General features: G+C 59.9%; 1 protein-coding gene across 1 annotated transcript; it reads right to left on the bottom strand.

Moving 5' to 3' along the window:
- Positions 1–1,622: 1,622 nt before the first annotated feature.
- Positions 1,623–8,418, bottom strand: LOC122153114 (scavenger receptor cysteine-rich type 1 protein M130-like). Its single transcript, XM_042789216.1, has 11 exons — positions 7,992–8,418; positions 7,092–7,412; positions 6,692–7,006; positions 6,023–6,337; positions 5,493–5,555; positions 5,102–5,416; positions 4,277–4,414; positions 3,477–3,572; positions 2,962–3,045; positions 2,252–2,371; positions 1,623–1,687 (listed from the first exon to the last, which is right to left on the bottom strand). The coding sequence occupies exons 1-11, from the start codon at positions 8,416–8,418 to the stop codon at positions 1,623–1,625; spliced, it is 2,259 nt and encodes a 752-aa protein (XP_042645150.1).
- Positions 8,419–15,138: the final 6,720 nt, after the last annotated feature.

Raw genomic sequence — 15,138 nt, 5'->3', positions numbered from 1 at the left:
GGGGTCTCACTGCGACCCCCCTCAGGTAGATCCTCAGGAGCTGCAGGAGCAGCCACAGATCTGGGGCACAGTGGCAATCCTGCTTTGCTGCAGAGAAGGGACCCAGCTGGCAGAGCCAGACTGTTAAGTCCCAAAATGCATGAAACAGGTTCTTTCTGCTCAGGGGTGCTGCCCCCTCAAGCTCACCCACGCCTGGGGCTTATTTCCTCAAGGAGGAAGAGGCAAACCTCTACCAGATGCCAGATTATGGGAGAAATATTACACCTATGGGAGGGCAGAGCTGGTGGGGCAGTCACACTGAACAGGCACTGGGCTCTTTTCCCCAGTTCCCACTTGGGGCACCTTGAGTGTGCAGATCAGTGTCCATACTGCCCAGAGGCCCCCACCATCCCATGTTCAGAAAATAACACTCCCCTTTTCATCTTTACTTCACTTTTATAAACTTATTTCTCTGAGATGCAGGGCTGGAGCTTATCCCAGTGAGAGTTCTCCAGGCTGTGTTTTTAATGCCCATGGATGTCACGCATCACTGTGGGGGTCTTGCCCTGGGAACACTGCTCTCCCATGAGGGCTGCCAGCAGGAAGGCTCTCAGGTGTGGGGCAGAGGGATGTGTGAAACTCGGCTCCCCCCAGGTGCCCCCAGGGTCAGCCCAGGGGTGGAGGAGCTCCCAGCAGGGAATGGGGCAACACTGCTATAGGAGAGGATGTTGGCAACATCTGCCTCCTCTCCACTCCTGCTCCAGGGCCAGATCCTGCTGTTTGCAGCACTATGGAGCTGCAGCTACTCCCCCCAGGCAATCCTGCCACAGACACCCAACGCACCTTCCAGCCTGCAGCAGAGAAGCCCATTGGGGAAGAGCCGGTGGAGTGCGGAGACCCACCAGCGGGAGCAGGGAGGGCAGTTGGGCAGTTTGGGCGCCAGGTCCTGCCCAGGTGCCAAACTCTTCTCCCAGCCTGGCTTCTGCACAAGGTTTCTGTGCCGTGGGTGCTGGGGCAGGTGAAACCCCAGCTGAGGGAGAAGGACCCTGGCTCAGCTCCCAGCAGCACCAGTTTTAGTGGAGGGACACAAAATCTCCACTGCCATGGAAAAGTGCCCACATGAGCATCCTCCCGGATGGGCCCTTCTCCAGGCCAGGGGCTGGAGCACAGCTTTTGGCTGCTGCACGCGTCTTGTGGGGAAGCTTTCTCCATCCCCCTGGCCCTCTAACAGCGCTGAGGGAACAGTGCCCTCATCCTCGGTGCTCCCAGCCCTCCTGTACCTGCCCACAAGTACTGCCCCTCACACAACCCAAACTGACATCCCTGGCAAGGCAGCAGGGGGGCAGGGGTGGGAGCTGGAGGGGAGCAGGAGGAGGGTTTCCCAGGGCTGCCCCGGGTCTGCAAGGCAGGAGGAACAGCCCATGGAGACTGGGGTCCTGGCAGAGCATGAGGAGAGAGAATCCCAGACACGTGTTTCCCAGGAGGTGGCTCTGCACCCTGTGCCAGGGCAGTGGGGAGCAGAGCTGCCTCCCAAGCATTGTGGGAGGTAATCCACGGGCCATGATCCCACCTGGGGCTGGCTGGGTTTTTCAGGGACCTGCGGTCACCTTAGGGCTCGCTTCTGTGAGACAAAAGCCCAGGGCTCACCCTGACATGGCAGCTCTGTTGTGGCCTCTGCACTGTGGGATCAGCGTGGCCCAGGCAGGGCCTGGGGGAAAGAGCAGCTGGAACCCTTGGGGGAGGAAAAGGGTGCTCCTACTGGGGTGCATCATGGGACCTATCAGAGAGCCATTTTTTCTAGAAACTGTCTTTGGGCAGCAGGATGGAGATGTCTCTGTCACCAAGATTATTCCCCAGGGACCATGGCCTCACGGAGCCCCGCAGGCTGACACCGAGCCTGCTGTCCCTGAGACGTGCCCCTTCCCGACCACTGTGTCTCTGTTCTCTGCTCTCCCTGAGCAGCCTCAGGGAGATGCCCTGACACCTGGCAGGGAAGCACCAGCTCTGGGTCAAAGCCCCCAGAGGCTTTTAATAAACAAATATAAGAATGCACAGCATAAAAATGGGAATAAAAATGGAGGAAACTCCAGGCTGTTTCTGCTGCCCATGGCTCAAGAGAGACAGTCCCCTGGTGCTTGCGGCTCTCCCAGCTGCACAGACCTCTCCTCCCTCCCGGCTGCACCCAGCTGTGCAGCAGGGATGGGCTCTCCTGGCCTGGGGCTCAGGGACTGCTGTGCACCAAGCTCCGGTGTCACAGCCTTTGCGTCCTCACAGGGAAGTGCCACAGGCACCTCTTCAGCATCATCATAGCCCATGCTCCCCGGGGACGGGGACGAGGTGTCTCCTTCAGCTCCAGGGACGTCGGCACTTCTCCAGGAGCGCAGGCTGCCCCCTGCAAGCAGCAAGGTCGGACGTTTCAGTTCACTCCATGGGATCTGTACACCACCACCCTCCCTGCTCCTCACCACATTCAGCTCCTTCTCCCACCCCCGGGCCTTTCAAGGAAAACTCCCATGCCAGGTTTCCTCTTCCCTGCAGGTTTGGGTGTCAGTAGGGTAGTGACTTGAGGGGCACCAGGGATGGCACCCTAGGAACAGGCAGCGCTCTCTTTCCCTCTCACCTCCAGGTGCAGCCCTGGGCCCTGCTCCCTCCTCTGGCATCCTGGGCATTTCCCACTCTCCCTGCCCAGGCACAGCATCCTCCCCCGCATCAGGAACCTCCCTGGCATCATCGTAGCCATCTGCTGGGTCACCTCCGGGCAGGACAAGGACATCTGAAAGGAGAGGGGAGTTGGTGACAGTGAGAAGATCCGTCCTGCAGAGCAGAGGATGAGAGGATGTGCAGGGACACAAAGCGCAGACACTGGGCTTGGCAGAACCACAAGTGATGCCCATGTCCTCCCCTTCTCCGATGGTGACACTCAGGGACACCTCTGTCCACCCCATGTCTGCAGGGAGATCAACCCCTTCCTGCCTCCATTACCTGGTGCTGATCCCAGACCTTTCTCCTCCTCACTGACCCCAGGGTGGGGCTGCAGCTGGGTCAGGGACTCCTCTGAATAGGAGCCTGGAGAGATGCACAGCAGGTGTTATGGAGCAAGCCCCACTGACGTGGTTCACGGTCAGCGCTGCTGGGGAAGGGGGACCCACAGAGCTGGGGCTGTGTGGGGAGGAGGGCTGGGAATTCACCCTGCTCCCCCGGGACAAACCCTGTCTCAAAGGAGCTTCCAGAGCTGGCTCAGGACAGCCCCTTCCCTCGCTCCTCGGGTGTCTCATGGGGTGCAGGGGCAGGAAGAGAGGGGCTGTCCAGCTGGGACAGTCAAAGCTGACTGGGAGAAAGCTTCTCTCCTGGTCCCAGGACCTGGATGCTCTCCCCACAGCCCCCACAGCCCCAGCACCACAGGGACCACAGGCTGGGGGGCTTCAGAGGGTCAGCTCCTGGTTGGGGCCAAAGGAAAGGGTCCTGCGGATGTGCCTCCAGGGAAGACCCACACCCACCTGAGCGATCAAACCTGGCCCGTTTCTCCCACGCTGGGCTGTACCCAATCTCCTCGTACACAGCCTCGGGGAAGGGCTCCTGGGCTCTTCTGGAGCCTGTGGACAGAGGCAGGGCTGGCACAGGGACAGGCAGAGGGGCAAAGGGACCCCACTGTGCTCCCCCAAAACGGTTCCATGTGCCACCTCAGGACTGGTCCAACAGCACGGCCCCACTGCACTGTCCAGGCACAGCTGCCACATCCCCAGTGAGGGCAGCATTGGTGTGAAGATTATCTGGGGCAGCATCACCCTCACATCATCCCTTTGGAGACAGTGCTCATGCCCCTCTGGCCTGTGCGCCATGTCCCCCTTGTCTCACCCCGGATATGTTCCCACATTTCCTCTCCACCTGGAGCTTGCCCCTACCTGCCCCTGTCCCACCAGGGGGTGGGCAGGGCTGGGCAGGGGGACAGCCTGGGGGCCTGACACCACGGTGATGGACCCTGCTGCCCCACACTCCTCCTAGCATCTCTCTTGCCCCAGAGCCCCCTCCAGCACTACCGAGAGCACTGCCAGCCTTGGCCATCCCCTCTCTGCCATTTCTCTCCTCACACCATGGCTAACTGCCCCCACCTCGGGGCTCTCTCCACCCCTTGCTGCTGGTGCCCCACAGCCAGGCACTCAACGGGGAAGCACGAGGCAGGTAGCAGCACACAGTCTCACCCTCCCGCTCTGCCTGTGCCCCTTGCTGACACCCCCCACAGCACCCTACAGCCCTACCAGGAGGTATCTCCCCCCGGCACCTCTGGGCAAGGACTCACCTCTGCGCCCAGCCCCGGCGCTCAGCACTTGCCCAGCCAGGAGGGCCAGGAGCAGGCAGACAAGGGTCCCCAGGATGATGCACATGATGACGGGCACTGAGACTCTCCCGCTGCTGCTCTGATGGCCTCGGGTGGGATCTGCATGGGAGACAACTTCGAAGGGGCAGCACCCCAGGGGTGAGTGACAGGAAAGCTTCCACCATCCTGGGTAAATTATAGCTCTCCCCAACCCCCTGCCACCACTCCAGTATCTCCTCCAGGCAGTTTCACACCCCAGCTAGGAGCCCCTTCCATCCAGCTGTGGGTCACAGCCTGGCCCCGGGGGTACCCAGACTCCGGGGAGGACAAGTTACCTGCTCGGGGTGGGGGTGTTGTCGTCCTGGGTGTAGCTGCAGAGGAGGAAAAGGAGAGCTGGGCTGAGAGAGTGGGTGTGTGGGTATCAGGAAACCTCCTCCCCAACACACCGTGTTTGTGTGTGTGTGTGTGTGTGTCTCTAGATGTCCCTGACACATCCCACCCAAATTGCCCCTCCTGTAGTGCCAGAAAGGGAGGCCGGGACAGAGCCCAGCACCTCTGCTCTGGGAGGCAGGCAGGATGGCAGAGGCAGCCCAGGGGATAGTCCTGGGGCTGCAGGGCCCCACGGGCAGTGGCCAGAGCACGGCCAGTTACACCGAGGCTGCTCCCTGCCTGGCACCGGGCTCCTGCACTCCACAGGAATGTTCTTTCTCTCGGAAGGTCGGGGTCCATGCCCGGACCGCGTGGACAAAAGGCCTTCCCTAGTTCCCTGCTAATACCCGAGCAAAGGCTCCCAGCCCTGCCACTAACCTGAGCAGCGCACAGCAGCATCTTCCTTGTGCCGGCAAGCCCCGCTGTCCCCGGGCCGGGCCCAGCAGTCCTGCAGGGATGGCTCCGTCCCCTGGCACTCCACCTGCTCCAGCCAGATGGGGCCCGTCCCCATCCCAAATGCAGCCTCATGCAGGGCAGACACCGCGGGGCCACAGCCCAGCTGCCTGCACGCCACCTCGGCATCCTGCATGTCCCATGAGTCGTCGCACACCGTCCCCCAGGAGCCACGGTGCCAGACCTCCACTCTGCCCGAGCACTCGTCCTTGCCTCCCACGGCACGAATCTTCTCCCTGGCTGGAGAAGAGTAAGACCTCCCATGGCACCGGGAGAGCAGGCAGAGCCCTGCCAGACACAGAGGGGAGCTCCCTACCTGTGCAGCTCGTGGAGTTGGGGCACGGTGCCAGCGAGGTTGGAGGCATTTCTGGCTGTCCCCCTGAAGAAGGAAACACTGTGGTGAAGGGGCTGGTTTGGGGGATCATGCAGAAGAGAGTGGGGCTGAGCTCTGCTCGGGCCTCCCTGCACCATCTGGGGCAGCAACTGAAACCCTGTCATCCATGGGACACATGCAGGACTGTGGGGGGACCCTGATTGCTCAGCCCCAGAAGGTCCCTGGCTCACAGAGCAGCAGTAGCTTGTCTGTGGAGGGGAGGCTCTTCTGAAAACCATCTGGTCTCTTCTGAGACCTCACCTGGAGATGCCTCTGCTTCCCCAGGCACTGCTGGTAACCTGGGTGGCAACTGCTGCTGGATGTGTGTGGCCGCGGTCACGTTTGTGCCACTGGCAGCACAAGGGTCTGGCATGGAAAGTAAAAGCCTCTCCAAGCTCTTTCTCTGTGTTTGGCCATGCCCTGTGGGGAGCAGGAGCTGGGGTGACACTGGTGCCTGGGTGCCTCAGAGTTACCATTGCAGGTGATGTGGATCTCCTCTTCCAGGTATTCACATGACGGTGGGTTCCAGGGTGTGGAGGGACACTGCCAGAAAGAGCTGTTTGTCTCCCCACACCGCACGTGATCCAGCCAGGCAGGGCCAGACACCCTGCCAGAGGGCAGGCGTGTTTCGAGGGATCCTCTGTCCCCGCAGCCCAGCTCCTTGCACGCCAGTGTCACCGTGTTGTCAGTGATGGAGTTAGAGCAAATGCTCCCCCATGTCCCGTTGTAGAAAACCTGCAGGCGCCCGGAGCAGCCGTCGCTGTTCTCCAGCCTCAGGGCCATGAACTCTGGGAAGAAAAGGCCCCAAAGCAGGAACAGGCTGATCTGGGGCTGTGGGAGCCAGGACACCTCTACATCCCTCCAGGACCTCAGCCAGGCAGGGGCAAGGCCACCACATCCCCCTTGCACCCAGGGGCAGAGAGAAGTCCCGGATTTACAGCCAGCCCTGCCCTTCCCACGAACCCTCGGGGACAGCTGAGCTCCCCAGGGACCCCCCGTGGGACTGAGGGTGTCCGTGCATGGGTGGGCCTTGGGCAGGAGCTCAGAGGCAGCCAGGGGCAGCCTTGGCCATGGCCGGCTCTCCCCGCGTCCTGCCCTCCCCAGGACCAGGCTCCCACCACAGCTCCTGAGGTGGCACAGACCTGAGCAGATGACTCCCGCATCCTCTTTGTGCCCGCAGTTGTGCTGCCCCCAGGGCCCAGCCGGGCAGTCCCAGAGAGCAGCTTCTGCCCCGGAGCAGTTCACACCATCCAGCCAGATCTGCCCGGAGCCTTCCCCGAAGCGAGCGGAGCCGGCTACCTCCATTGCCTCTCCGCAGCCCAGCTGGTGGCAAACGACGGCGGCATCAGACAGGTCCCAGCCGTCGTCGCAGACAGTCCCCCAGATGCCCTGGGAGTAGATCTCCACTCTCCCTGCACAGCGCCCGGCCCCGTTCACCAGCCGGACCCGCTGGCTCCCTGCAGCGGGTGGAAACCCCAGTCACTGTCAGGGCCTGCCTGCCTGCGCAGACCGTCACCTGGGTGCCTGGGCAGTGCCACTCACCCCAGCAAATGACTCCCACGTCCTCCGCAAGCCCTGCTGCCAGCGCACTGCCGGGCAGGGAGGTGTTGCAGAGGGTCAGCTTGGCCTCGTGCCCTGCACACCGGACCCCTCGCAGCCCCACGGGGCCCGTCCCTCGCTCAGGCTTTGGGGGGTTGTAGGCTGTCCCTGCCTCTCCGCACCGCAGCTGCCGGCACACCACGCTGGCCTCCTGCACGTCCCACTGCTCATCCAGGACTCTGCCCCACACCCCATCCTGGAAGATCTCCACTCGTCCGTCGCACCGGCTCCCTCCGCCCACCAGCCGCAGGGATCCAAAGCCGGCTGGGCCTGGGGAGAGCAGAGATGCCACGGCCATCAGCGGCACCGGGAGCATGGCACCCTGCAGGGAGCAGGGCGAGGGGGGATTTTCAACCAAACGGGACAAGATGGAGCCTTGTGCTGACGAGAAACAAGGGCAAAGCCTGGGCCCTCCCTGCAGCTCACAGCCAGGTCAGCTGCTGCTGGGGGCACCAGCTCCTGCCTGGGTGGGGGGATGAGGCTCTGCAGGGCTCTCTGTGTGGACGGGATGCAGTCGGCTGCAGCCAGAGGGATGGAGCAGAGCCCTGCAGCCCTGTCCTGGGCTCGCTGCACAGTACGAGGACAGAGGAGCCCGGGCCTGGCAGTGGTGCTGGGGCCTAAGCCACTGCCCTGGGGGCAGATGCCTGCCTCCGTTCAGTCCTCAGCTCTCCCAAAGTCGAGCGGTCAGTCTGAGCAGGGAAAGCCCTCCAGATGTCTCCTGGGGAAGCCAGGGTATCCCCAAGGAGAAATTCAGTCTGATACAGCCATGGAACCCCTACTTTTAGTGGCTATGTTGCACACAAGTGACAAATGGAGTTCAAGCAGCATTTTTCCAGCACTCACCTGAGCAAATGATAGCAGCAGCGTTCCCTTGGGAGCACGGCGAGGCCCCCAGGGTGGTCACTGGGCACTGTTGCAGGAGAGCTTCAGTCCCGTCACAGTGGAATGAGTCTCTCCAGACAGGGCCAGTCTCTCTCCCAAAATGTTCTCCTCCAGGAATGGATTCAGCAAACCCGCAGTTGAGTTGATGACAGAGAACGTGGGCATCCGAGAGATCCCAGCGGGAGGCACAGAGGGTCCCCCAGGTCCCCAGCACCTGGACCTCCACCCTCCCCTCACACACTGTGCTGCCGTTCACCAGTCTGATCCCTGTGTACTCTGGGGACAGAGGCGGAGAAAAGAGAGTGGATTCGTGCTTCTCTACCCTCAGTAGCTGGTGGAGAGGCCAGAGGGACCACATGCCTTTGTTCTTCTTCTGCAGTATTGTCATGCTGCAAACAAACCCATCAACGCCTCCTGTCCTCACACCTGGCCCAGCACGGTCCCTGCTCTGTACCCCATCCCCTACCACAGCCCCGGTGTTCAACAGCCCACCCTGAGTCCTTACCTGTGCAGTTCACAGCAGCGCTGTTTGCTTGGGTGCAGGGCTTGTCCCGGGGGGACCCCCTGGGGCAGGAGGCAAGGAGGGATTCATTCCCCACACACCGCAGCTCTCCATCCCACATGGGACCCACCCCTTCTCCAACGTGACTTCCTCCAGTGACAGGCAGGGCTGCGCCGCACTGCAACTCCCTGCAGAGCACATCAGCAGCCTTGGGACCAAAGTGGGAATCACAGACACTTTTCCACAGGTCCCCGTCACGGATCTCCACACGTCCTGAGCAGCGGTTCTTCCCTTCCACCAGACGGACAAATCCTGGAAATAAATCAACTGGGAATTCCCAGATCTTGGTGGCATTCCCATGCCCACATCCCACACCACCTCCATGCAAGCTGTGACCAAAATCACTCACTGCACATTTTAGAAGCTATTTAAGGAGTGATGGTGTCACAAAGGCATCCAGGCCAAGTTACACACCTTCTCTCCACCATCACAGCACTCAGGGGTGTGTGTCTATTGCAGCCTCACAGCAGACTCTGCAAACCACGTTGGCACCCTTGGGACTAAAGTGTGGGTCACACACCGCTGTACAAAGGGCCTCCTCATGGATCACTATACGTCCTCAGGAGGATCTGTGCCCTTAGAGCAGCCAAACAGATTCTGGACCAACCAATGAACCCTGGGAGTTCCCAGAGCCCTCTGGCAGTACCCTGACTACATGCCAGCTGATATCCAAGGTGGCCACAGGCAAAAAGCCCTACGACATCCTAAGCTGCTCTCAGGGGGTGCTGGTGGTACAAACACATCATGCCCAGCCCTGCTGCTCCTCAGAAATCAGCACAGCACTTGGGGATTTGTTTCTCTTCTAACATCCACAGCCACAGGAGTCTCTCCAACAAACTGCTGCTGCTGCAGAGACCTTGGGCTGCCCAGTACTGGTCCCTGGGCACTGCAGCCCCCATAGCACTTGGGGTTTGGGGAAATGGGGCCAGGTGCGTTTGGCTGCTGCAGCTTGCTCTGCCCCACTGAGCTCAGCGCCAGGCGTGAGGAGCCCCTTGGTGCCATGAGAAGTGCACCCCATGCCCACAGAGATCTTGGGCTGTTGGGATGAGGCTGGTGGATGGGACATGTCACAGGACTAAGGGACTGTGAGGATGTACCCGTGGTCAGTGGCTGGGCCACCACCCTGCTCAGGAGCCTACCCAGTACAGAGGTTCTCAGCCATGGCCAGAGTGTGCTGCTGGGCATGCATGGCCCTGCCCAGTGGCTGGGCAGAAGGCAGGAGAGTGGACAGAAGAGCAGCCCTGGGCTTACACGTGCTCCTGGTTCAAGGGTGGGCACAGAGGAGAGCCAGTAATTGCTGGCAAATCCCCTGTGGCACAGAGCAGCCAGGGGCTGGGGCAGGCAGGAGAGGCTGGGTGGCAGGTCCGCACTGCCTGCACGGTGCCATGTCCCCATGAGCAGGCTCTCATGGGAGTGACCCTGGGAGAGGAACAAGGTGCCACGTGCCACCCTGCTGTTCTAGCCAAGCCCAGTGCTCTTCCTCTCCAAGCAATCCCTTTGCTTCAGCCAAGAGACTCATGTCTGCCAGCAGGGATAACCCAAAAGTAGCTCCCCGTCTCACACCCTTCCCCAGGACGGTCGGTGGCCACAGGAGTCACTTCTGGTGCCTCTGGCATGGGGGCAGCTGGCCCGCAGCACCGCCAGACAGCTCCTGGGTGAACAGGAGGAGAAAGATGGCAATCAACAGACCGTGCAGGGCAGGGATGGAGGGTTCATCTGTGCCAGCTCAGGGACCAGGCATGGTAAGGCACCCTTGGGCAGGTTCCCACTGTCTTTCCCCAGGCACTGGGGACACCAGTAATGACAGTCCCAGCTCAGCAGTGTGACTGCCCACGTTGGGCAATGCTCTGGTGCCTGACTTTTGCTCCTTGAGGGCGCAGCCACGTTCCTTCCACAATCCCAGCCCCAGAGGTATGGAACAATTTGTCCCCTTACCTGAACACACCACTCCAGCATCATAAGCATGAACACAGTCATGTTCACCCCATCCTCCGTGTGTGCAGTCAGACAGGGCAGATTCAGTGCCATTACAGCCAACATCATCCATCCAAATGGGGCCAGATCCTCGCCCAAAGTGTCCGTACTGAGGAGCTCCAACAGCAGACCCACAGCCCAGCTGCTTACAAACCACTGCTGCATCCTTCATGCTCCAGTAGTGACCACACACGGTCCCCCACTTGCCCTGTTGTTTCACCTCCACTCTCCCAGCACAGCGCCTGCCGCCGTCCGCCAGCCTCACCTCCACAGCACCTTCAAACACTGACACAGGACCAGTCAGGACAGCGCTCACCCCCCGCACTGCGGGTCTCAGGGAAGCCCTGTGCAGGTGGAGTCCGAGGCACCAGGGTGGGAGCCCACTCCCCTCCAGGCTGTCCCCAGGGCAGTTCAGGGATCCCTTCTGTCCTCATGGGCTGTGCAAGGCTGAGGGTGCTCGGCTCCAGCCCTGCTGGGTCATTTGTGGCACCACACACTTTGGCACTTCCTTCCACCCCAATGGCCCCTCGCCCATGGTGAGCATGCCGACCTAGGGCTCCTGCTCCTCCCCAGACAGCACCCTGAAAAGGGACCAAGGGACCTGTCCCCACCAGGGCTCCCCCAGGCTCCCACGGCTACTCCTCCCCAGAGCCCCCAGCTCCCCTAAACCACAGCCTGCCCTGGGCCCCTCCCAACTCACCCTCCTCCCTCAGGACTTTCCGTGTCCCCTGTGGAGCAACATGATGGTCCCAGTGAGGCCTCCCAACCCATGCCCCCTCCTTGTCCTTGGGCATCAGCCCAGCCCTGACCTTGTCTGGGATCCCCCCAGGAAGGTCACCCCTTTACGAGCCTCTGGGAACAGATTCCCCAGTTCCCTTGTCTCCACAAGCACAACCCACCCCCGGTCAGGCCCGGGATCACTCTGACTCCGGGACAAGAGTGAAGAGCCCACATCCCTTCCTGGGTACCCCGGAGGCTGGCTGTGCCTCTGGGATGACAGAACAAAGAGCCACCAGTTAAGGCACCACCAGCTCACAGGGAACAGAGCTGGCAGATCCAGGGCCCCAGGGACGGTGCCCAAGGATGACAAATCCACACCCGGGTACCAACGGCCAGAAACGTGGGAGCCCTGGAAGCAGAAAAGCCCTTCTGCCACGCAGAGAAGCACAGGCTCAGTGAACCTGTTCACTTTCTACCCCTTGTGACATAGACACACGGGAGGAAGCCCCGTTTCCAGAGGGATCCCTGTGCTGCTCCTTGGACCCAGGGCTTTGTGGCAGGGCAGCAGGCATTTCCCCCTGCACAACTGCACCCAGAGGAGCAGCTACAGTAACTAAGGGGACAGAGGGACTCTGTCCCCATCCAGAACCTTTCGGCAGCCGTGCACCAAATGCAGGAGGATGGAACAGAAGCGAGACATTGGCTTCTGCATCTTTTCCTGCGTAACTGCAGACTGCAGGAGACAACATCACCCCTCCTGTTCTCAGGCCAAGGCCAGCACAGTCCCTGCCCTCCTCCCCTGCCCCCGGCACAGCCCCAGTGTTCAACAGCCCACCCTGAGTCCTTACCTGTGCAGTTCACAGCAGCGCTGTTTGCGTGGGTGCAGGGCTGGTCCCGGGGGGACCCCCTGGGGCAGGAGGCGAGGAGGGATTCATTCCCCACACACCGCAGCTCTCCATCCCACATGGGAGCCACCCCTTCTCCAACGTGACTTCCTCCAGCGACAGGCAGGGCTGCGCCGCACTGCAACTCCCTGCAGAGCACGTCAGCAGCCTTGGGACCAAAGTGGGAATCACAGACACTTTTCCACAGGTCCCCGTCACGGATCTCCACACGTCCTGAGCAGCGGTTCTTCCCTTCCACTAGCCGGAAAAATTCTGGAAAATAATCTAATCAACTGGGAGTTCCCAGAGCCCTCTGGCATTCACATACTCACATCCCACACCACCTCTAAGCAAGATGTGACCAAATCACCCATTGCATATCCCAGTGATAGCTTTAAGTTTCCTTGTAATATTTGCTTGAAAGGACAGATTGTGTAGAAGGTAGGTCCTTGAAACAAGCTGTTATTGTTAACAATAGGCCTATGAAGATAGTAGTTGCTTAATTGCATATATTTTGAGGATAGTGGTTGCTTAATTGGATAGCCTTGCACTTATCTACTGACCATCCAAGGTCAGCTTTGATTAAGTAGGATACGTGGTGAATGCCCAAAGATAATAACAAGAAGAAGAGTTACAAAAAGACAAGAATGGACTGATTTTGTCATGTGTGAACTTAATGAAAACAAAGATGAGTATCAATATAGACAATTTTAAGAAAAGGACAAGGTAAAGAAAATGAGCAAGGAGGAAGTAACAGCCACCGACATACTGAAACGACCACAAGGATGCACTACCACGCCTGTGTAAAGGACATTATAATATTAAAAAGAGAACCAGGGAAGGCTTATACTTATGTATATACTCGCCATAAAGATAATGAATATGTATGACCTTTTCCTATATTGACAGGATACAAACAAGTTCAGGGAGTCAGTGCTAGGTGGAATTAAGCCTCACTGGCCTGGCATGAGTGAAGGAATGCTTCCTTCAGAAACCGTAAACCTTGGTCTCTGAGAGTTTCCTTACAGACTGACTTTTGCATTAATGAAAGAGGAAGCTGTTGGGGGAGTGTTAATGTCAAAAAAGCATCCAGGCTAAGTTACACACCTTCCCTACACCATCAGAGCACTCAGGGGGGTGTGTCTATTGCAGACCCACAGCAGACTCTGCAAACCACGTTGGCACCCTTGGGACCAAAGTGTGAGTCACACACCGCTGTCCAAAGGTCTTCACCATGGATCACTATACGTCCTCAGGAGGACCTGTGCCCTTAAAGCAGATGGACAGATTCGGGACCAACCAATGATCCCTGAGAGTTCCCACAGCCCTTTGGCAATACCCTGACTACATGCCAGCTGGTCTCCAAGGTGGCCTCCAAGAAAAATCCCTACGACATCCCCCAGCTACTCTCAGAGGGTGCTGGTGGCACAAACACATCAGCCAAGGGACCTGTGTCTGCTGGGGGGGACAACCTAAAAGTATCTCCCCATCTCACGCCCTTCCCCAGGACGGTGGGTGGCCACAGGAGTCAATTCTGGTGCCTCTGGCATGGGGGCAGCTGGCCCGCAGCACCGCCAGACAGCTCCTGGGTGAACAGGAGGAGAAAGATGGCAATTAACAGACCGTGCAGGGCAGGGATGGAGGGTTCATCTGCGCCAGCTCAAGGACCAGGCACGGTAAGGCACCCCTGGGCAGGTTCCCACTGGGCTTTCCCCAGGCACTGGGCACTCCAGTAATGACAGTCCTAGCTCGGCAGTGTGACTGGCCACATTGAGCAATGCTCTGGTGCCTGATTTGCGTTCCTTTAGGGCACATCCAGGTTCCTTCCACAACCCCAGCCCCAGAGGTATAGAACAATTTTTCCCCTTACCTGAACACACCACTCCAGCATCAAGGATATGATCACAGTCATGTTCACCCCATCCTCCGTGTGTGCAGTCAGACAGGGCAGATTCGGTGCCATTACAGCCAACATCATCCATCCAAATGGGGCCAGATCCTGGCCCAAAGTGTCCGTACTGAGGAGCTTCAACAGCAGACCCACAGCCCAGCTGTTTACAAACCACTGCTGCATCCTTCATGCTCCAGTAGTGACCACACACGGTCCCCCACTTGCCCTGTTGTTTCACCTCCACTCTCCCAGCACAGCGCCTGCCGCCGTCCGCCAGCCTCACCTCCACAGCACCTTCAAACACTGACACAGGACCAGTCAGGACAGCGCTCACCCCCCGCACTGCGGGTCTCAGGGAAGCCCTGTGCAGGTGGAGTCCGAGGCACCAGGGTGGGAGCCCACTCCCCTCCAGGCTGTCCCCAGGGCAGTTCAGGGATCCCTTCTATCCTCATGGGCTGTGCAAGGCTGGGGGTGCCCAGCTCTGGCCCTGCTGGGTCATTTGTGGCAGCACACACTTTGGCACTTCCACCACAACAACCCCTCGTCCCTATCCTGTGCCCACCCAGGGCTCCTGCTCCTCCCCAGACAGCACCCTGAAAAGGGACCTGTCCCCACCAGGGCTCCCCCAGGCTCCCACGGCTACTCCTCCCCAGAGCCCCCAGCTCCCCTAAACCACAGCCTGCCCTGGGCCCCTCCCAACTCACCCTCCTCCCTCAGGACTTTACATGTCCCCTGTGGAGCAACATGATGGTCCCAGTGAGGCCTCCCAACCCATGCCCCCTCCTTGTCCTTGGACATCAGCCCAGCCCTGACCTTGTCGGGGATCCCCCCAGGAAGCTCACCCCTTTGCGAGCCTCTGGGAACAGATTCCCCAGTTCCCTTGTCTCCACAAGCACAACCCACCCCCGGTCAGGCCCGGGATCACTCTGACTCCAGGACAAGAGTGAAGAGCCCACACCCCTTCCCGGGTACCCCGGAGGCTGGCTGTGCCTCTGGGATGACAGAACAAAGAGCCACCAGTTAAGGCACCACCAGCTCACAGGGAACAGAGCTGGCAGATCCAGGGCCCCAGGGACG

Source organism: Tyto alba, unplaced genomic scaffold (assembly GCF_018691265.1).
Source record: "Tyto alba isolate M040663 unplaced genomic scaffold, T.alba_DEE_v4.0 Super-Scaffold_15, whole genome shotgun sequence".
In the NCBI taxonomy this organism is placed as follows: Eukaryota; Metazoa; Chordata; class Aves; order Strigiformes; family Tytonidae; genus Tyto; species Tyto alba.
This window is presented reverse-complemented; position numbering and strand designations above follow the sequence as displayed.